At 40.0% G+C, this 24293-nt stretch overlaps 1 protein-coding gene across 4 annotated transcripts in view; it reads right to left on the reverse strand.

Annotated features, from left to right (window-relative positions):
- The window catches only part of LOC105563819 (hemicentin-2), a 302661-nt gene that overhangs the window by 152718 nt on the left and 125650 nt on the right, over positions 1-24293 (reverse strand). For 2 of the 4 annotated variants that reach the window (XM_012015748.1, XM_012015750.1), the window contains exon 2: positions 2241-2338. In XM_012015748.1, the coding sequence (XP_011871138.1) occupies positions 2241-2316 (76 nt within the window). In that variant the 5' untranslated portion in view covers positions 2317-2338. Of the gene's footprint in view, positions 1-2240; positions 2339-4354; positions 4385-4554; positions 4744-24293 lie in introns of those variants that run through there. The other 2 variants (XM_012015749.1, XM_012015751.1) reach the window with 2 other exon arrangements.

Consider the following 24293-nt stretch of genomic DNA (forward strand, 5'->3'; position numbering starts at 1 on the left):
AGTCTCGTGAAATACCTATGTACGTTGATAAAGAGCCGTCGCCTCAACACGCAATTCGTTTCTCATTACAAGTTGTAGGAACTTAATAATCGAGGAACGTTACTCGTTACTGATAAAGGTGTACAAATCGATTGCGTTTTATCCCTACATTCGTCGCGATCGAGTCTTGGAAACCGATAACGCAAAAGTAATAGCACGCACGGAGCGACTCTCGCCACTGCCTGCCGGGTCGACGTTCGGCGAGCGAGTGATACCGCAGCGACCTTCACGTGCACGATGGCACGCAAAAACATCGTACGTCACCGTGCCGAGAGACAAACAACAAAAAAAAAACGTTGAGAATTCGTTGTCCCGCCTACGAAATTGAAAATTCCATACCTAATATTTCTAATTTGTTCCGTGGCTGTTACTACGTTTTGCGTATCATTCTGCGGACTTATTGGTACTGATTAAATTAGATATTAAATTAACGATTAATTCTGTTCAATCGAGAAAATGTTTCGAAACAAAAATCGCTGTTACTTAAATTCTAATTACTAAGATTAGAGATTTTACCTCAATAGTTGGTGTATACAAATGTATATTACTAAATTGCAAATCTTCATTTATTATGGGCAAAAATGATCGAATTATTTACTTTAATAATAATATAAATTGGTATTAAATACTTTATTGGAAATAGCATTGCGCGCGCTGTTCGGTTTTAATTTATATTTATTCGTGATCTTCTTCACACATTAAGATTTCTTTCATGTGAAGAAGACGTAATCTGACGTTGACACTCTGTCAAAATACATATTACATGATTTTCGCACTGACAGCTACTCGCACTACAAAGCCAAGCGAGAAATCACATTGCCCATAATTTTTCTTTTTTCTTTTAATATCTTAACGACCAACATATTTTTCAATTTTAAGAAAAATTTACGCTAAGAAGAAGAAGAAGATATGTGAATATTAATTAGTTGCCTTTATTGCAACTTATCAAAAAATAAATCGAAACTAAATATTCATATCTCGTCATCTCTTCTTCGTTCGACTTTTTGTTCTAGTAACATGAATATAATAAGTTTGCCTTAACTGTAACGCATTTCGATTGCAATCGAAAGCTGGAAAAATAGGTAGGCCTTTCGATCTTGGGCAGTGATGCATCAAAATGCGATATGAAGTGCATAATTTGCACTCCACCTCGGCATAATTGCTGAGGAAGTAATTATTAGAAGATTGCTCGCGATATCGCTTCTTTTAGATGGGATTAATACTTTATGAACGTAATGCGCCCTAATGCGACTTGTACCGCGGAATGTAAATTCAAGCGTTAACTTTTCGAGCGCCTCATTCAAATTTCACCTGCGATTAACGTTAAGGAGCTTTTACGTTAAGAGCACTGCGCTCGCGCGAGAGGAAATATCCCTTTACCTGACTTTTTCCAATTTTCGACGATGTTTAAATGCGTGAAAGCGTTTGAAAAAGAGAGAAGTGCAAGCTTGTCACAAATTATTGTAATTGCATTGTAATCTGTAGAGCAGCATTATTGACGGCTCCATCGCGGACGCTGAAAAGGCATTCTCGCGGACCTCCGTGCCAATCGAAAGCGAAAGCCTTATTCACTTCACCCGATATAAGCGGCATTCCATAATTCCGCAAAATTTGAAAGGCTCCCTTTATGAACCGCAGTCGTGCCATTATAATGGCCCTATCGTTCAATACACAGAAAGGGCCAGCTCCTAGCACTTTTTAACGATACAACGCCTAGGAATTTATCAAGCTCCGTGTCTCCGCGCATTATTATGCCGCTCACGTGACGAAATATATCTCCCATCTTATCTAACCCATTGTACGTGTACGTTATTATTGGTATTTTTCATCTTTCTTGTATGACGAAGAAATTAATGACGCCAATAGCGATAAAACTAACTCGCAATTCTATTTAGTTTCCAGTACAATTGTATATCTTACGCTCGAAGCTCATTTTGACGCAGCTTAATGACGTGGAAAATATTTTATGCGATTGTTATCTCTGTACATAATTTGAATGATTGAACGAAAAACATATTGAGGGCGTTAAGGTAATTCGTTCTCTTTTGCAAACAATAGCCGTTTAATAAATAAATGGATAAGCAAACGTTCGTTTTTATACGATAAATTCCCAGTTATTTCGTAAACGTGTAAAATAAGAGAAGCGTGCTGTTAAGTACACACTTATTTCAAGAAGAAGAGATTCTTTATTCGCCGCTTACCTTTATCGAGCGACCTGGCCAAGAGGATTGTCGGCAGAATCAAGAAGACCATGTACCACGAGAGCCGGTCCCGCATCCTCGCGAGGTTCCAAGTCCTCCTGCAAGAGAGAGACATCCGATTAATGCTTCAACCTTCGCCTAACGACATCCTGTGCCCACCTTTGCTACACAGGTGCGCGCGCACTGTACGATGTACGCGGGGCGAGAAACTTTGTTCGCACGGAGAGAACTTCGTTTATCATGCACCGAAAAGTCGGCCGCCAACGTGAATAACACGCAGAAACTCGACGGAGGAAATAAGATTTTCATGTCTCTACTGATGTGCATATGGAAACGTATATCGTGTAGCGTAGTCTAACCTGCGAATAAATTTTGCCTGGCGCAGCGTTTGACGTGCTCGTCGAATTTACCGAATTTTTGTCACAGAGCCTAGTTTGCATTTATGATGAGAAGCTGAAATCCTTTTTTTTTCAATTACAATATTCAGTCAGTTATGCATAATGATATAATTCATAATGTGGGTCAACCTTTTTCGCCGTCCTTCAACTTTTACCACTGTTATTGACAAATTCAATATATCCATTTAATATTATAAAATTAATTAATATGTGAAACTAAAAAAACAGCACTCGATTGAGCGACATTGAGGCCTGCAGAAAATAACGTGATTTAACCGAGGTACACGGAGAGAATTTTCTCTTAAAATTTACCCTGAAAATCATGTAATCGCGGGACAACATGGCATCTTGAAGGCCCTTATGAGAGTTTGTTGAAATTTTACCATACATTTTACTAGTAATTATACTTAGCACACACTTTACTAGTAAAATGTATGGTAAAATTTCAACAAACTCTCATAAAACTCTCCAAAATGTCAAATCGTCCCACGATTACACGATTTTCAGGATAAATGTTGAGAAAAATTCTCTCCGTGTATTTATACCGATCTGAGGAACGGATAGAAATAAAGTGTTACATTAAAAAAAGTACCGGCGCAATATTTCAGTCGGAATATGCGGACAGATTTCAACAACGCGTACGTGAAATATATTCGCCTCCAGCTCATTGAAAGTTTGCGCTGCACGAAAAATGCAGGCGCGTCGCATGGTGTTTGCTCTGGCACGTGCAACGTAGCGGCTCGCAGTTGGTCGGTGCGACGCATCAGATCTCTGAATGGGCGTGATACTGCACGCTTTTCGAAGCGCAAAACAATTTCGGAGCGACACGGGGGGTGCCGACGACGGTGCCCGCCAGCGAGAAGCCCGACGTTGCGCTGCGCTGCGCTGCACGAACGATAAATTTACGCCACCGTACGCCGGCGAAAATGAGGGAGGTATCGCCGTGAGAAAAGTACGGAGTGGAAAATTGCTGACGCGACCGCCGCTAATTCCGCGCAGCTCGCCACGGCAAAGTATGTCGTTGACACCTCGATTTTCGCGGCGAACTCCTGGCAGCGACACTCACGGAGTGATTTTAAATTATTCCGATCGATAGACCATCGATTCTTTTTTCTCAACGTGGACACTGAAATTTCAAATGAGGCTGCTATTGTTCGTTTCAATGTCGAAACTGTCAAACAGCGTCGACGCCCTTTAATTTTGAAAATTAACGAGTTGTGATGAATTAATATTCGGGTACGCAAATATATAACAAAATTTCATTTCTCGCTCAATTTCATATAAGATTCGACGTTTCGATAACATTTTGAAGGATATTTAATGCTGGCATTTTATTATCTTTCAAAGAAAGATAAAGGTTTATTCCAAGGGGGGAAATTGCTGAGGGCATTGTGGTGAGTGGGCATTAGTAAGCATTGATGTACAAGATTTTCAGCGGTTTCGCCCTCGGTTTCTTCGCAAGGAAGATTAGCATTTTGTTTAAAAAAAATCAATTAAACTGTAATTTTTAACTTATGAATAAAACAGGAATAAATGCACTGTTTTAAATTGAACTAAGAAACACTAAAAGCGCCGTAATAAATGTTTCATAACTTACAATTGTAATCTACGAAATGATTATTTAGCAACAACGAGGTGATGAGAAAAATGTTATTAATATCATAATTTTCTCTCAAACTTGCGATATGAATGTAGCTGGACATTCAAGGACTGTACCACTGGGCTTTTCGGCGCAAACTTTCCACTTTCGAACGTACTCTCAAAGTTCGTAATAGAGAGGGCAAGACTAATGGACGACAGCGCTAATGAGTTCAGATTGCGTAAGACGTTGCTACTTGGAGAAAATTAACAGCCTGACGCATTATATTCCATAACGAACGAGTTAAGCTCGTGTTTTGCTCGCGTAACACTCTTATCTGTCCGAGAGTTGCGTAACGCGCAATTACACGGTTTGCGCGTGCTGATTAAATACACGGGAAAATTTGCGGAGTCCCGGAAAACACGTTCCTTTCCTGCGATCGTTAATCCAGCTGATTCCGGCCGCTAGGTTAATTGGAACTGCTACTAAAGTCTCATCCGTAGCGAGTGTGCCATGTGGCAATACGGAAAAGGCAATGCAAGATAACCCCACACGACCGGGCTGTAAAAGAATCATGTGTATCGACACATGTATCGTTTATGCTGTTTTCTGCTCGATGTAATCTGAGCGAGTTATAATTAATGTTCAATCAAACATGGCTTCGTTAGTGCTGTTTGCCCCGTTGCTCTGCTAGCGTGACGAGCAATAGTAGCGAGCGAATAAAATATTTACATCTCCCATGATTCGTACGACGCGATATGTAATAAAGCAATTTGAATTTCATACAAAAAATGCAAATATAGCAACGTAAATTACACAACCTTTAAATGACATTTGCGTCTCTTTCCTACTATTTTCAATTTTAAAATGTATATGGCCAGGGTTTATCTAATATTTATCCGTGCAATTTTTTCGTGCTTTTTGTTTGAAAATATCAGACCTTGTTTACATCAGTTTTATGAAAAACTTTAAATAAATTTCGCCGAAATTTCGATTTCAGAGCAATCAACATCAGCTTCGGTAGCAATTATTGTTTGTATTAAATCCACTGGATTAAATAAACTACAAATATTGCTGACAGCGTTAATGGAAAACATTCTTTATTTGCCTCGCCCATCTAGAGCAGAGGCGAATTATATAATGATAAAACTGATGACTCAATTATTGCCAATACACAGCATTTATCTGACTGTAATATATATTTAACAATGACTATATTTTACGAATGGTATGTTTGACGATTTAACAATTACTTTATTCGCGTTAATAATTTAAAATATGTATATTATTTGAGCGCAAAGTTCTGAAGGGTAAAATAAAGATATTAATGTTAAATTAGAGATTGATTAGAGAGGTATTGAGAATAACGACGGGACATTCTGTACTAAGGTTGAAATTATTAAATATTAATAACCTTGAAAGCCATATTTATCAAATATTTAGTATTGATGTAAAAAAACATTTCGGCTAGCTGGACAGATTGAATATTTCATTGAATATTACATTGTATGTTTAATTTTTAATATATTTAATTTAATACCTCACATTATTATATAAATATTACAACCTTACCATAAATATTAAAAATTCATCAATTTTTGTGAAAATATTAGTCAGACCGATTGCACATTTAATCAAACCAATTGTCATAAAACTCTTCGCTTTTCAGTAGAATAACCCGAGCAGAAATTTTCGTACGAGGGGGAAACCGCTGACCAAAATCTTGTACACCAATGCCCACTAATGCCCAGTGGGTATTACTTTATCTTATTTTATCTTTATAATGCCCCAACAAGGCCTAATGCCCAAAAAATGCCTAGTAATGCCTAGTAATACCCAATAATGCCGCAGATCTGTACACCACAATGCCCTCAGCGGTTTCCCCCCTGGGGCATTCTTTACTTCCTCCCTATCAGGCCCTGACATAAGGAATGCCTGATTTCATTTCTACTCGGGACGTTGATCTAACTGGGAAGAATTAGAAAGAATTAGAAATGTGATAACGGCTTTGTTCCAACGGTTATATCTTTTCTCTCGCGATTTTGCAAAGTTGTTTAGATCTTAGGATTTGTTCTCGCTGCAAGAGCACATTGAAACCTTATTTTGCGTAACACGCGTTTTTATTAGAAAACGCAAGTGCAGCGAAACCGCTATTTATCCGGGTAATCGTACCGCGTGTATTACAAATACCGGCGGGTTTCATTTGGCGTATGGAAATTTGCTTTCCGCTCGTTACGAATAAAAGTTTAAAATATCTCGCTATTCCCTTTTTTTTGCCGATAGGTTTCGCTCGGCACGATAAACAAATAAATTGTTATTTCCGCGCAATTAAATTCTCCGGAGAACACGAAGACCGAACGTTGCCGTACCGGTGAGCTATGGGCGCCGAAAGTTTCGACGTTTCGAATTCCAGCTGGTCTTAACGTCTCCAGCCCCAGATTTTCGCCACAGAAATCCTACTTAACGTCCGCTCGGATCGTTGACACGCTTACTTTTGGAATTATCTTTGCGCCCGCTCGGGAAATTCGTACGACGATTTTACTCGCGCTTAGAGCTCGCTTTCAATTTAAACTCGAGCTTCGGAAAAAGTTTCACGAGAACGAACCGGTAGCGTCGGTAGGTATTCACCGGAGGTCGCGCACCGTGAAAAAGTTGGCGGGCTTTTGCGCGGCGGGAGTGCCTCGCGATTGAACGAACTAGAAATTATTGTGCGGCGCTCCTAAACGCTCCCGCGAGTGAAATCTTGTTTAATGGAATAATAGATCACGGTTTGGAGTATTAACGCAACGTCAATATTAGCGGACATAAACGCCCGGTTGTTGACGCGTGGATTCGAGCCCTCAATGATAATTCGCACGATTTGCGTCTGATTCTTGCGGCGAGTGGACATGACCGCTGCGTTTAATCTTGGTGTTTGTTGAACAATCATGAGCCGATTGACGGTTGCGTATCACCGCGGAATCCCTCCGGTATTCTCCTTCATCTAGAGGCAATACGCGAATTATTGTAAATCTGGAAGATTGCACTTACTAGCTTCTTTCTACGAAAATAATCCATAGAAAAAGTTAAGTCGTTAGAACAACAACAGGATCTTCGTCAAGTCTTAGAATAGTTTTTAATACGGGGAGTTCGTATCTCTCCCTTTTTTCGAACTGTCTGAATAAATGTTGAAATATTTCTGATGACTGTTGGTGTGTACTGCGAGGCGCTACGGCATGGATTGCAGATAGTCGCGAAATACCCACTGTAACTTTTAATTAATTAAGAGATAAGTCGAAAGTGAACTCCGGGCAAGCGTGAAGCGCGAAGGGAGGTATTCGTAACAGCGCAGAATTTATTGTCCGAGTTAGAGAATTCTGGTCGTGCTACTTATTTATCGAGCTGGTGCTTTATGCACTTTTGTTCCTTGTTGAATCCCCCCCGTTCCGTTGCGAAAGTTTTCGGATCGCAACTTCTTCTCCCAGGACGCGCGACGAGGGTCATTGGTGCGTTTTCGCTTGCAAAAGTAAAATTCTTTGCGAATTATCGTTCTGTAAATATCCGAAGGCGGCGACCTGTTACAGGCATTACGTGTGTCGCAAAGTGTTTTTAAGCCGCCGCGCACCGTAAAGCACTCGCCATCGACATGCTAATGGCATTCCCTTTTTATCCGGCAAATGTTTACTCGCAAAGCCTCTCGGTTGGCTATTGCGCTAATGGAGGCAGCAAATTCTCGCTAGGCAAGATCTCTTTGACCCGTTCCCATCTTACATCAAGGATCAGGCGGCACAGAGTCGATTTCCACGCGTTGCAGCGTCAGACAGATTTTCTAAAATCACATCCCACGGTTTCAGTGCGCCGTACCATGCGTTCGTGTCAGTGATCGACTTAACGTTGTTGCGAGACTCACAAACGTTGCTCTTTCATTTTATTTCAGCATATAAAAGGAAACTTGGCACGCGCCGCTTATTCTATTTTCAACAATTCTGCAAATCAGACAGATTCGGCCATCCGCTTTTACCCTCGCAGCAAACTTTTCCGCTTGGGAGTTTGCATCAATTATACGCTTTTGTTCCACTAAAGTACTTTAAAGCCTTTCACTTGCTATACAGTTTGAGTATTTTATTTGAATATCTATTCCTGTCTCCTTCTAGACCTTGTCTTCCCAGTTACGTTTAAACAATATATACATCTGCGTATTAAAGTAGAGCAGAATTTATTATACCCGATCAAAATAGTTTTGCTAGTTTCAGGACTGGTAAGTGAAGCTTGCTTTAATAAATAATAGTTTATCGAATCTACAAAAATGGACCATTTAAATGGATCTCTTGAATAATTCGTACCAGCTTTTAACTCGTACCTGCTTTTAACGAGAATAAATTAAAACAAATCTAATATGAGCGAAAATTGACTATGCCAATTAAGAGTATTCTGCATTATTAGATTACTTAGTTAAAAATAAATCACAAGTTAAGAAAGTGTACTAGGTGATAAATCATATAAACGACAGACATTGATAATACAAATCTATATTTCAAGAAGTTGAAAATTTTCATTTTCGCGAGGAAACTTTCGTGTTCAATAACTCGTGTCCCGTATTTGAGGACTTTTTAATCAAGGAACTTTTCAAAGGGCTTTTAATCAGTTCCTGAGGGCGCCTGCTTTGGTGAGTAAGCTTTTCCGGCAAAAACAAGAAAACAATCTACAACTTCGTTGCCCCTTTCTGCTTCTAATCCAACGAGCACTGATCGTTAATACTTAGGCTTTTATTTACTTTTAATACGAGCTTCTCTAATTTCTCTAAATTGTTTTAAACATTTTGGAGGATTTATTATTAAGCAATTAACGTGATGCAATTTGAAAACTTTATGTATTATTACACGCAGGGAATAAAGCTACATATTTTTTGTTATATAACTATCTCTACTTTTATAATTTCGTAATTGCTTACAAAAAGAAGAAGCACACTTCTTTACACTTTTATTTTTTAATTGCCGTATCTTTAAGCTAGCTGAGAATAATCTGGAATAAAGAATTTCATGGCAAAATATACTTCACTTAGGCATAAATTAAGTATCGAACCCTCATACAGTTTTGCAAAAAATCTTGAGGAATTGTAACTTTCGAATAAAACGTATCCGTTTGAGCAGTTCAAGTTATACGGTATTGCGGAGAATACTCGAGCGTTAAAGATTTCTCGTGCAGATGCGTTAAAAGATTACCGAAATGGAAGGCAATGTCCGTTTGTTGGCGTTTCATCCCGCGGGTAACGAAGGTGTGTTTCTCGTTAAGAGAAAAACGAGCTCCCGCCGAGATTGTCGGGACGGCGTCATTATTTCGTTGCCGTCTTCTCTCCGCCCGCAGTGGAAATGAAAAGATCTCCAAGATAATCTCGCGCGCGCCCGAATCCCACGGCATATATTTACTTGCGCCGTACGCCGAGTCAAACGTCTACCGGTGATAACGTGCATTAATTCGCGAGAACGCGCCTTTCGGTAAAACACAAACCACAGGGGAGACCTGTAGAAGATGGCAAGTCTATCGCGACTCATGTCAGCTTCGGTACCAAGTTCAACAAAAAGTGGCGAAGAAGCTGAACAAGTAGCTCGCTACTTGACTCGCCCTTCTACTGGCTTCGTGCATTCGCGATGGAAGGACGAGTTTACGCGAACCCAGAAGAGAAGCAAGTCAAATAACAAGTTATGTGTTTTCAACGAAACGTAACAAGAAAAGTATGCAAGTAACTTACAACTTGACTTGTTTCCGTACTGCCTTCGTCGCGTATTTATGCCGTAACGGCCAAGACGTAATGAAATAGCGCACTAAGATATTAGGAGCAGGAAAATGAAGTGCAACGTGTTACCGATGTATAAGACAATCAGAAGAAGAAGCGACGAGTCGCCAAGTGAATACAATTAAAGAATAGAATGGAGCGGTTCTGCGTGGATCTGGTTCAATCTGACAATCGTCGAGTATAGTACAATAGAGGGATCGCAACAATTTTATTATTTTGCAGTTTTCTGTTTCGTGAAATCTCGAGACTCGGATTTGTTTTTCGTTGTGACAAATTTATGTACTTTCGCGACAGACTGATATATTTCCGTTTCGCAAAACTTTCCCGCCGGCAGCGAACATTCATCAAATTCGTCGGGGGATAACAATAAGAAATTTTTTTTTTAAGAAAAGAAATTGTTTCTTTCTAACTTCTCTTGTTCTCGATATGTCTGTAAATACATACACGGTTATAAACTTGACAGAATTTTCTTACGTCACGTAGACAAGCTTTCTTTCTCGTCTTCAAAGAAGAGAGCATATGTTGACTTTAATCGTTTGAAATTGTGTATTTATCGTATTCATTATGTTGCAGATTTATTAAAATATGAAATAAAGCTTACTTTTGATCATATGTTTGATACAATTTTCGAATCGTTGATCTCATATAATCAAGCTTTATCAAATAAGTCACATAAGGAACAAACAATTATTTATTATATCATAATATCGATATATATATTAATATCTATTCCTTTTTAAACATTGTATTCTTTAACAATGTATTATATTTTACCTTATATCTTATTACGCCGCGGCTCCAAGGGGGAAAAGACGAAACGTTGCGCGACGCTCAAGGGATGAGATAGCAAGAACAGAAGTAATCTTATCCCCAACTTTAATTCCACTCAGAATTGTAGCTAATTATACTAATTTTAGAAAGGGCACGTCGCATAGAAACGCAGGGATACGACCGGTGCGAGAGTGAGAAAGTTGCCGGAGCGGCAGAGGAAGCGAAATAGGGAAAAAGCAAAAGGCAGACCCGCTGGAGGCAGATCGAAACGCCTCTTTGACTAGCTTGCGGCTCGAAGTTAAGCTCGGAAAAGTCTCTTAATCGTGCTCATCGGGGGATTGAATAACGGCGTAGAAAGTTTCCCGAACGTGCGCGAGCCAGAGGCTGCTTCTTCAAGTGTGGTGACGACATGTGAAACTAATTATTCCCAGTAAATAGCGACAAGTTGTTAATTAGAGAGTGTGATAAATTATTCCGAAAAGAAAAATTGTAGAGGCGTGAAATATTTTTTTTGTATCACCACAATCCTTGCAATATGAAGTTTGTAATAAATAAAGTTGATTATTCCATACGTACAGGACGGCAATTGCGAAGCTGTTGAATAAATGTTACTTTGTAATAAGAAAAATAAAATAAATTAAATATTATTCTGCAGAAGAAATTTGTTCATTTGTTTAGCACACGGTGTTAATAAAATACACATGATGCATGTGAGTATATCTTCCACTGCTGTGGATAGGCTTTCGATATGCTTCAATTCTTCTTATAAACACTCTTATAAAATTATTATTAACACGATAGAATTTTATGGCTACGTAAATTTTAGAGGAAACATAGAAATTATGGATGGAAAAGAATTGATATTCGTAAGAGACATCGTGCATCATAAAATAAATTTGCAATCCATTCTCGACGTATTTATACATAAATATTTCGTTACCTTCTCGGATTTCCCGGAATTCCTTTGTACTTTGAAATCGACATGTATAAGTCATGTAAATAAATCTCTTATGTACGTATAACGATATATATCGTCCGCGAGATGTATAAAGGCAGCGAAACAATTAATTAAAATCGCATTATTGCCGTGCGAACAAACAGAATGCGACTAATAGATGTCGATCTAAAAATACGAAAGAACTCTGCGAAATCCGAGAAGGTAACGAAATATTTTTCCCGTTCCCTCCTATCCCCGGGGATCGTTATTCCTCAATTTCCGTGGAATACCCTCTTTCTTCGCTACCACTCTCTGTTCTCTTTCTATCTTTTGTATTCGATCCGAGACGACCTCAATCTCGCGGGCGGATCGGTCTTGTAGCCATCGCACAGAGCCGCGTTCTAAGAAATTATTCTCTATTACGATAATGAGTGGCGCGCAGGAGAAACATAGGAGGGGGGGGGGGGAAGCGAGGGAGATAGACAGAAAGAGGGACTGAAAGAAAGTTGGAAACTAAAGAGAGCGCCTCTGATTCAGATCGCAGTCGAACGGATAATCACGAAATTAAAGACCAATAGCGCGTAGCGCTTTAACATCTCGCCCGTCGAGGCGATTACAAATGATCGACGATTCCCTCGAGATAACGTCAAATTTCCTTTTTAGAATTCAACACCGCGGTACAACGTAGTTAAAAAGGACCATTTGAAAGAAAAATTAATGTCATCGCCGAGGAAAGGTGACATTATGAAATTTAAATAAAAACAAAAAATTTCACGGATACCGCGATATATTTAACATATTCCCGTGTTCGCGCCAACTATTTGAAAATTCACCACTTTTGTTAAATTTACGCCACAGAATTTAATTTCTTTCCGAGAAATATGGATGGTATGCCGATACGGGGCACATTAAAAGTTAGGTGAAATCCTTCGTATTCATTTCCATGAATTTTTTAGCTCCCTTCCATCCGTGTCATAATTCCTAATTATTGCGGCAGAAAAGTTTCGAACGCGTTAAATGCCAGAGAAAAATCGTTTCATAGCATTAGAAGAGTCGAAAATTTATCGGGATTCATATCCGAGGTATTAACTTTATAAATTATTATCGCGATTTAGATTATTTTAGTTACACGTTAACGTAGTCATATCAATAATTGACGTAATTTTAATCTCTCCGTCGCGCTACATGTAATATTTATAACATCGCGCAAAAATATACTAGTTAATAATATCATTAGAAGATAATGAACTCAGTGAGCTGCGAATGGGGAATTGGAGTGACAAAATGGCAACGTAAGAACGAGGAAGATCCTCTGATGGAGGGGAAACCTTCCCACGTTCCTTACTCTATACCTTCCTTCCTTCCTGACGTCGATTGCGCCCTTCCGCCATTACGCCGTTCCGATGAACGCCGACGCCCACCATTTATTTAATTAATTCCATGCGATGTCCTCCCCTTCGCCCTTCAATAGGACAAAAAAGCAACGCCTACATCATCGCGGATACGAGGGCGGAATTCGTGAGCGAGGTGAGCTTGGTGCCCTGGTTACTCTTACTCGTTAACCCTCAGATGGCAAGGTATTCATCGAGGACTCATCGAGAATAGTCAACAAAGTATCGTCCGAACAACACTATGCGCTTGAAAATGCTTTAATTAAATTCGTTATTTAATCAAAACACTTCATAAATTGACTGAATTTAATTAACGAGCGCGAATATATACATATTATATATATATATGTATTATATATATGAAATAATAAAATTTTTTAATTATATCATATAATTTCTAGACTGTTATTAAATATTAACGTATCGTATTAAAGCATTCGGAGTTTAGCTATACAAATGATAAAGACAGAGAGTTTCATACATAGCCTTCAGCGCGAACTTTGTCTGCAGATTCTTTGAGACATCTGAAACCAATTTTTGCTTAGCAAAATTCGATCAAGTACCAGTTACTTATATAATGATGTTAAGGTGTCAGCTTTCTTTTACTACTTCATAATTTTAACATTAAATATCTTAAAGACGAAGTCTGCAATTAAAATTAGATATTAAAATTAAGCGAAGAATGAAGTTTCATTGTTATCTATTCGTACTTCTTTCTCTCAGTAAGAAAAAGTCCGTAAAAATATATTATACTACAGTTTTCAAGTTTACGTAATTAAAAAATGTTAATTATATCTCAACATATAAAAATATTCTAAATCTAAATGGTATAAAGAATTTCGTAAGATTTATATTTAGCAGAACAGAAATTTTAATATAGTCCAACGACTTGTTACAAATCATATAATGATTTATTGAGATTTCTGTGACGAAAATAAACAAGTAATTTACTAATTGCAAAAATTCAAATAATACAATAAAAACTGAATAAGTAAAAGAAAAAACTTAATTAAAAGAAGATAAATAGAAAATAATGAAAGTGACACACATGCTGTCTTCCGAAGACGAGGCTTGTTCTACTTTCGCTCGGAAATTATCGGCTTACCGAGAAAAGTGCAGACTATTTTCATCTCTCCTTAAAATAGCACGTCACAGAAGTCACTTAAGGTAACCTTTTTTTAAAATTACGCAATCTTTGACCAAGCAATACAATTATATCATATTTGTCGCGCCTCTTCGAGATACGCCGAAATAGCAGCGGATTTCGCGACAACTTCTATGAATAAAGGAATAATAGGTGGGGCATTTAGCACGCTCTCTCAGAGACTAGGCGCGCACCTGTGCCTACAACCGCGCGATAGGGGCGCGACGTCCCGGCAGAATTAACGCAACGATCAAAGGGTTAAACTAATCTTGAACCCGTTGTGTGGCAGCGTTACGGCGTTTTGCCGGCGATTCGGTAGCACGAGCTGACAGTCCCCGATAAATGTTACGCGTGCTCACCAGGAAGCAGGTGATTTCCCAACAAAGGGATGTTTTTTCACAGAAGCGCGACCGCCCGCTGCACGCCATGTATTCAATAGGTATAATTCGCATCCGGAAACGTAGCGCACGGCTGTGGCCGCGCGAGAGGATGTGACGTTTCAACCCACCGCCCTCGCTCATGTAGTAATGCGCCACTTCGGCAATCGTGTAACTGGTATGCAGATAAATACGGACGTAGCTGATCAAATTTGGCAATTTCATTAAAACGGTCTCGTACCCCGCATGCGCCCGGTGGCGGCGTTGACACATTTGTAAAACAATATAGCGAAATCCAGGACATGTGAGATCGATGAAGGGGCGACCAATTATCACGAGGGGTTTGCGCGAGAGTTTCATAACGCATAAGTTTTGACTTCTGCGCTCGTTTGTCTGAAAATTTAGTATTACTATTATGAACGAATACATAATTGTAAAGTGAAATTTCCGGCAAAATTTATTAGCCATTCGAACTAGAATTCCTCTCGAGTCTGCACGTATATTCTATGTACGTGCGCATGCGTGTATAATTTGCAATTTATTCAAATGTTATCTTTGCATCTCTTTGTGTCAACGCATACGTTGACACAAGTAATTTATATATTCAACATGTTTAATTGCTTTCTTCTTCCGTTATTACATATTTTAATAATTATCATTATCATCGCCGATATTCGCGCGTGTACGTGTGAATGGTATTACAGGTGTTTAACGTTGGCCCTGATTTACACAATGTTTATCTTAGAAAATTGAGGTCGACAGTTTGGAATTTCTTGCAACATGAACTCCACGTAATTTCGCGACACGAAAGCAATATGAATAGCTGATAAGATACTTGCATTCATTTTCTATCAAATTTCCATAAATGACCCAAATACCGTATCTTTTGGTATGTTACACGTATATACATGGGCATAATCGCCATACCAGCGCTCCAAAGAGACGAGTGCCATGCCAGTGCATACGGTATGCTGGCTATGTAATAATGCAGTCGATAATACGCATGAAAAACGTAATTTCAGGCTTGAGTAATTTGATATTTTGTCATAGCCCAAAATTTCTGTTGAAATCTCGTTAATTTCTACAAATCTTATCTAATGTACTTGTGAGAAAATATTTCAATTCCCCAGAACTATGTTTTTATTGATCTTTTTGATAAAAAATTAATTGGAGCATTTGCAATATAATTTACACCGAGGGGGAAACCGCTGACCAAAATCTTGTACACCAATGCCCAGTGGGCGTTACTTTATCTTATTATCTTATTTTATTTTATTATATCTTTATAATATGCCCCAGCAAGGCCTAATGCCCAAAAAATGTCTAGTAATGCCTAGTAGTGTCGCAAATCTGTATACCACAATGCCCTCAGCGGTTTCCCTGGGGGAAAGAAAGATATAAAGATAAAATAAGACAATAAGATTAAGTAATGCCCACTGGGCATTAGTGGCATTGGTGTACAAGATTTTGGTCAGTTGTTTCCCCCTCGATTAATTAATTCAAAAGTAATTATAATCACTGATCATAAAACGCAAATTGACGACATGTTAATACCGCTTTAAAACTTCGACATAAGATTTCTCTCTGCCGTTGTATCAAAGAAAAACAGAACGAGCAAATAATTGCAAATGCGTGTTATATTTGGTTTACTCGCGCCATTACAAATTCTACACACTTGCACGTTTGTGTAATATTATTTTCGCCATTGCATTTGCGGATACGTAAAAATACAACTCTGCGCAAATCGATATCGTATTTTCGACGAATACAAGTCATACGCAGCGCCCTTAACGAACTTTACCGAAGTGCATTCTGTTTCGACGTAGAAATTCCAAACGTAACTCCCGCAAGTCGAACACCGGTGAATGGAATGATGATTCGTGGAATGAGTACTCCGCGCGTGATACGCACTGTTGCATTCCACTTACATCAAGTGCATCTGCAGGTTCAAGGCATTACGCTGAGAATTACAATGCGGGCGGGTTTATAAAGCTGCCTGACTTCTCGACATGCAAATTGTCTGCGTTCTATATTACAGGGCGAGATCCCATCTATTGCAATCATTTAAATGATAGGCCAGATTGCATAATAAGAGAATTAAGCGCATGTGAAATCAGCAAGAACAGGATGTAAAAAGTTTATGAAGGACGTAAAGACGCACGAAGGCCTCGAACAATTTCAAAATAAAATTCTTAACAAATGAAACTTTATTATATTTTGAAAGGACACTCTGACCAAAGATAAACGGAACAAGAGAATAAAAATCGCGAAGAAAATGAAATTAGATGAAAAGGTGAAAAATAGGCTTTGAATTCTCACTTTCAAAGGAATAAATTTCTCTATTCAATTTGAATCGCTATGTTATTTCTACAGACGCACACGCAATATAGAGAAGCATAATAGATTTATTCTATTATATAAGCCAATTTTGGTTTACAGGTCTGTATCACCTGAGCGCTTTGCGCATCCGCCTATTTATCAGAGTGTGCATATGCGCAGACGCTGAGAACGCGCGACAAACGTTAAGCGGAACAATCGGATTGATGGAAATGGAAGGACCGCGCCTATATCAAAGCAATCCTGCAAATCCTCCAGCAATGAAACACAGCGAGCGCGTATGTCGGAAAAATCTGTCACTTCTACTACTGTCAGCTGCCCCTGCGTAACGCGCGGCGCAGATTCTGAGAAGCTAAAAAATTAAAAAAAAAACGTGTCATCGAACCGATATTAAATTAACTGCATTCGCGTGTCGACAAATCGGCGAACCGTTAAAAAACGTCGTTACCGAGTCGCGAGTGGTACGGGGTAACTTCAAAAGCCGCACGTTTCTCTTTTCGAGAACGCATCGGGAAGGTTCCCTCCGTTAATTATGCACCACGAAGCGCTCTCGGAAGCGCCGCGCGGCTTCCTGGCTTTCGAGTGAGAATCGCGGTCCTGGAGTACTAATTAATAGAACAAAATTAGGTCGAACGTATCGCAACGTAATGCAAAGGAGAATTCCCGCACGATGTCGTGCCGTATTATAAGTGTCCTCAATGTGGCAGCATTCGAAAGTAGGTGCTGATACGATACGCTGAACTGAAAACTACGCATTTTTATTTGCGAGAAGAAACGACGTACACATTAAACGTTAAAATATACAAAATATTATTTTCGGATAACGCTGCCTGACTTGCGTATTAAAATTACATTTTATCTGCGCAAGATTAATTAATATTTGCCTACAGCCTACTCTAATTAAAAGTATATTAAAGATACATGCGATATTCCAACAATATCATTTTGTAAATTGATAACAAATGTTTTATGCATATCCTTCTTTTCTTTTTAATAACATTAATTGCCCTGATTTCGAGATAATAAATATTATATCGAAATATAGGAATGTGCATTTCAATTGGAAATTCGAATACGAATTTCTCGTTGCAATCATTCCAAATGTTGTGGATAATTTGTTACATTAATAGTGCGTCATCTAGCGTTAAGACGACGATAAATACAATCGAATGCACGAAGCGTACCTCGGTAGGAGTAATGGAGAAAAGGGATATCCGGTTGTGTAAGGCTGATATCATATACCGTAGACGTGTCACGGAAATGGATCGATGTCCGCGCGGATGGGTAGTAGAATCTCCTGTATGCAGCCTCCTCTTATTGGGCGAGATATCTGTGTCATCGCGATATCGACCGTTGACGCGTGAATTTTAAAGCGCAATGTGCGACTGCATCGGATAGAATTGACGATTCGCTACTGGGGAGGAAGCGGGGTGGCGGGAGGCTGCGCAAAAATCGCGTGCAGATTTTGAACGTAACATATGACGGGAAAAAGGATGCGTTTCACCTGTACAAAGTACATCGCTTTACTTGAAAACAATCCATTCACAAAATTTCAAAGTATACTATTTTCGCCGCGATATCATTTGGTATTTTATCTAAAGATAATAAAAATTATATATTAATGCACAAGTACTTTTTATACTTATTTAATTGTTACTCCCGAGAATGTCGCTCCGTTTGTACTTGCTCTAGAAAGTCAATTAGAAAAATATATTTCGATCGAATAATGTGCCTTTTATAAACACATATGTGCAGTGATGGGCAGAAAGATGTTGCGACACTTTTTTCTATGCGTTTAGGAACGCGCATTCAGGTTTGCGTTCCAAAACATTTTCTCCGAGGACAATTTTACCTGAGAACTAGGTCGAAAACGCTCAAAATGGTTTCGGGATGGCCATCGAGTAAATATTTTTCGGCAAAGAAGATTTTGGAACGTAATCCAGAATCTAAACGCACGTTCCTAAACTCAGTAAAAAAAAATGTCACAACCATTCTATTCATCACTGTAACGCGTGCATACTACAAATGTTTAAATAATAAATGAAATAATAGATGCAATGCAATAATAACAAAAATAATGGACAAAAGAATACGAACATATAGTAAAACGATGCACGTGTTAAGAAGAAAATACAAGTGAAAAATAAAAAAGATCGGCAAGATCTACGGCCTTTGTTAAAAGTTAAAAATATGAGCTTTGCGAAATTCATTGGAGAAAATTCGGGAGAGGCGCGAGACGATACGTTAGCCTTCCATAAACACGCATACGTTCGTTGTGAGAGTAGTCCACGAATCTTCCTCGAGAAGGCACTAACTGCCGCTCCGAGGAATTTATCGCCGCCATCGTGAGAGGATAATAAACACTTAATTTGACGCGACGCGTATACACGAGCGAATTATTTATTCGCGAGGAAGACGGAAAAAAGGCGGGGCGTGTTTGCCTTGCTGGCAATGGTCGCGACAGCCGCTTGATAGACCGTGCACCTTATTTTCGACGATATAAAAGGTGGGTTGGATGGTGCAAGCGGCTCAGCCCTCTCGCATACAGAGAGCAGGTCCAGCGTTAGCGGAATATATGCGAAAACTGCATACACGCGCGAGTGTACGTACACGGATACGAACGACGAGTAATAAAAGTCGGCACACTTTTCATGCTGACTTCCTTCCTCCTCTCTTTTGCACGGTCGCCCTCCTTATAATTCTCGCGCCTTCGCAGAGATTCTTCTTATCTCTCCCACGCTTCTCTATTTTTCTCCAACATTTCCCTCCTTCTAGTTTCTCTCCGCTCGCGCACCGTCTTTGTACGCCAGCCGCCCTCATCGTCTCTTTATACGTACACACGTCGTATCTCATGTTGCTCTTCGCGATGCACAATCCGTTCATTCAATCTATTGTACGAAATCTAATGCGTATGCACATCACGCGAAGAGCAAATGTGCTTGCTAATAATTGCGCGTAAATATTTGTGTATATCCGTGTATATACGCCACTCTCTGGAAATCTCGCGAATAAATTGAAGATGGAAAATCAACATATCGTATTAATTCGAGATATTCAGCGTGGAATTGAAATGCGTATATTATATATAATTTTTAAAATTAACTTTTAACTTTAAATTATTTTCTTCTTTTCTGTCTCCTGTTATGTAATGTCTTATTATTTCTTTATGAACGCCGAGGGGTAAACCTCTGAGGGTATTGTGGTGTACAGATTTGCGACATTACTAGGCATTTTTGGGCATTAGTTTGAGCATTAGGCCTTGCTGGGGCATATAAAGATAAAATAAGATAAAATAAGATAAAACAAGATAAATAAGTTAAAATAAGATTATAAGATAAAGTAATGCCTACTGGGCATTAGTAGGCATTGGTGTACAAGATTTTGGTCAGCGGTTTCCTCCTCGATAAACACTACAATACAGCGGGGTTCTCTTTCAAAGATGGACAATAAAGGAGAATCGAGTTCTAAATTTTTTTACAAAACTTAATTTCTTACCCAGTGGAAAAAAACAGTTACAAACTTTGTAAATTAAAAGCAACAAAAATACTAATATTGGGATCTGTTAAGTTTTGGAAACTAATAACTTGCAAAGAAATATTGTTTTAATTTAATAAAATATTCAGCGTAAAATTAAAATATTCGCTAAATATTTTTTTTTATGAAAAGTGTTCAAGCATAAACTTCTCTTGTCTATTTACATTATAATGTTGCAATAAAATTGAAAGATGTACCGCAATACCGTATCCGAAACCAGCGATAGTTCGATACCACGGTATGTCGTTAAGAAATTTTAATTTAGTATAATCAACTCTCATTTGATGTGCTCAAAAATATTCGCGCCGTAATTACTGTTAAAAAAAAATATTGACATGTACTTGTATTTTTAACGACGAATGCCGGGACATAAAGCGTTTTTTATTTACGGGCTCATATTTCATAGAAAAGATCGTTCGCCGTCTTCTTCACCATAAAAGTAATCCTATGAAAGATTTATTTGTCTTTTTTAACGCGTAAACGTACGTACGTATGTCTACCGCGAAAAAGTAGCTGCAAGGATTTCCGTAATAATTGCACGACGATAAACGATCCGTTTGAAATCAGAAGTGAAGAACAAGGTATATTTCTTTATGTATCTTCTTTTCTAAAGAGATGCGCGTTCAAGCTGTACTTGCTTCTCAAATATCGAATAATAAATTAAAATGACAAGGGGCATAATGGCGATTTATGTGCCGGAGGCAAAGAACACGCGGCTTTGGCAGAATTTCCGAAATTTCCAACGCATTTCACGCCCTTCGTGTCAGCCATTTTATATGCGCGACATATTATACGCTGCAACGCGAGAGGCAGGCGGAGAAAAGTGCGTATCCCATTTTATTGCACGGTGTAGCGCCTAGGGCAATAAAGTCCATTGCACCGCTATTATTTCCGAGCGGGAGAAGTGAAAACGCGTTTCTCACATCGCGTTTTCGTGATCCTTTTTACTTCGGCGCGATTTGGAATTGCGACATTTCTCTACGCTACTTTCTCCAGCTTAATAGATTTATGTGAATCGCGACACGGGCGGCACGATTGGAACTCACCGGATCGAAACATTTCGCCGGAACAAATACGTATGGGTACATTATTTACTAAAATCGTAAACTGTTAATGGAACGTACATTTCCGCTCCATAAAACCCGAGCATTTAAAGTTGTTCGGAAGACAAAGTATAATAGCGCTGTAACATAATAATAGTTCTTGTTTCCCCGGAGCTTTAGTTCATCCGTTTAACTTGACACACACTGTTAGTCTACCGGGATGATGTATATTAATCCATTTTATTTCCGCGAAATAAACGTATTCATGCAAACCGGACTCTTGTTCTTCGCGGACAGGAACGTAGTTAACAAAGTTGCGTGATTTTGAAGCACAGGATATATGCGCACACATACACACACACACACACACACACACACACATAACGGTGTGTTTTTAATTAATTTTCAATATCCGCTGGGGAAAATACGCCGATCGAAAAATAATAAAATTTGAAAAAAAATGGACGACAGATCGCCACTGCCCATCCGTTGTCATTTAATTTTTATTCCGCGACTTTATTTCATTTCGCGATACGATACGTCTACTCGATTGGAATAAATTCCCGTTGATAGGCGCACAATAACGCGATTGACATAAACCGGGCTGATCGACAAAGTGCGTGCGGAAACGGCGCGCTACTTTTCGCCGGCCGCAGACCAGCAGCACACGCGTGAGCCACGCATACGTACGCGTACGCAGAGTTATCGATTTGTTGTTCGGCGTATTATGCATAATGGACGTGCACATCGTTATACGCGGGCAGCGGGATAAGTAAGTGCCCGGATACGCGTTTGCATGCGATTCCGCGATAGCGATTGGCCGGCTACAATAGGCAGAGTCCCCGGTACGAACGTAGTAAATGCACATCGTCGCAACGTGTACAGCACGTACAGGAACGCCTTGGTACGTCGCTAATGGAAAGCTTTCCGTTGGCATGGAATCGATAAATGGGCCTGCGGGGAGCGTTTGCCGAGGGTACACCGTGCTTGCGCCCGTTTGGTGACGCTTCTTACGTATGCATTGGATCGACGAAGCTCCCGGGAGCGTAACTACGATGTCATCTTCGTTCTTGCATAAAATTAACGCTAACCGCGAATCGATATACTCCTATCTCGCTGCGCGAGCCCGATACGACTCCAATACCAAAACACCATTGCCAGCGGCTATTGCTCCGAGGAACGTGGGGCCGAGGAACGGCATCGTAAAGATATGTAATCTTTTGAGATAAACATTAAGTGTAACAGTCCCAACATAAAAAATATGTTACATTGCAGTCCCGAGCGCAAGGAACCTCCGAAGAGGGAGAGGGCGCGGGCGCGCGCGCGCATAACTGGCGTAGTTAGCACGTGACGCGTCAACGTATACGCGCGCACGTTCGAGCCGGGTGGTTGTAGATGCTATGATAAATGCGACGGCGTATTCTTCATAAATATGTAACGCGAGGAGTAATTTGTAACATAGCTGGCGCCTGTTCAACCGAGCGAGAAAATTTATTTAAAGGAGAAGCTGTCAGACATTCGAACGAAGAGATGCCTGGGAAAGTAACCAAGGTTGCATTCATCTGACGAAGCTTCTTACGTATGCATTGGATCGGCGCGAAAGCTCGCGAGGTCGCCGCAGGCATAACCTTTGTCACCCCCTGGGAGATTAAAGGTTGAGTTGTAGTTACGTGATCCTGGAAAATATCGACAGGCTAAGCCGCTTTTCAGGATTTCTGGGTATGTGTAGTGGTGGCATTTGCGCAAACTCCATTACGAGATGCGGCGGAACTCCCGGGTCCGGGGCGCGCAACTTTTAACTTATATTTTAAACGATTTCCACGACATTCGGCATTAGCCGCGAATTTGTGCGCCCGAACTTTTGCCGCGCGCTCCCGCAAGCGGGACACGTCGGCAGGCAAATACGAAAATATCTTGGCACACGCGAATATTCCACGGCGCGGCCGACACGAAATACTCAGTTCGCTGATTAACGCGCAATAAAACGCGCGGAAAAACGGCCGGATCGTTTAATACCGCGCGCGTGACGTAAACTTGATGCACGACACACGTTTCGTATCGCTTCGATCTAAACGCCGTATACATACGATTAAGATGGAATCGGCGAGCGCGAGCCAAGGAGTAATCGGCGGATCGTTGCGGATCGTCAGACGCGCGAAATTAGTTAGTAGCAGGTCAAGTTAATGACGTCCTCTGACGTTGCTAATCCGATTTGGGTACCGCCGCGGTAGAACGGTGGGATAATCCGACAGGGATATTTCAGCGTCGCTTGCAGCTATCGGGAGCTACCTCTAAGGTTCGCGGACTGCCAGCGACGTTTAATAGACTCCACGTGTAACGCGCGTATCCAACGCAAGCTGCAAGGCTCGGACGTGGGATCGTATCACGGATTTGCAGAGCGCAGCTTCATAAATCGCGCACTTTTTAATGCGCACCTCGAGATTATGTACAACGCAGAATGCGTTCAGCCTGAAAGTGGTTAACGTCGTAACTACCGAGCGCCTCGTGGTGAGGTCGGGCACGATGCTTGCGCTACTTCCAGGGTTAAACCGCATCTCGCGGACGATCTCGCGGATCCGATAAGAAAAGTGTGCCAAAGCTACCTTGGCTTTTTACCTCGCCTGCTTTCCAACAAACTTTATAGGTCTAATTGTATATTATTAATGCCAGAAGAAGGAGCATGACGGAAGCGATGCCTTGTGCTTATTCTTTTTCTTTCAAATTATTAAACAGAAATCTTGCCGTTTCAAGGTGGATCGCAAAGATATA

Source organism: Vollenhovia emeryi, unplaced genomic scaffold (genome assembly GCF_000949405.1).
Source record: "Vollenhovia emeryi isolate VEMERY1.0 unplaced genomic scaffold, V.emery_V1.0 DF939171.1, whole genome shotgun sequence".
Taxonomy (NCBI): Eukaryota; Metazoa; Arthropoda; class Insecta; order Hymenoptera; family Formicidae; genus Vollenhovia; species Vollenhovia emeryi.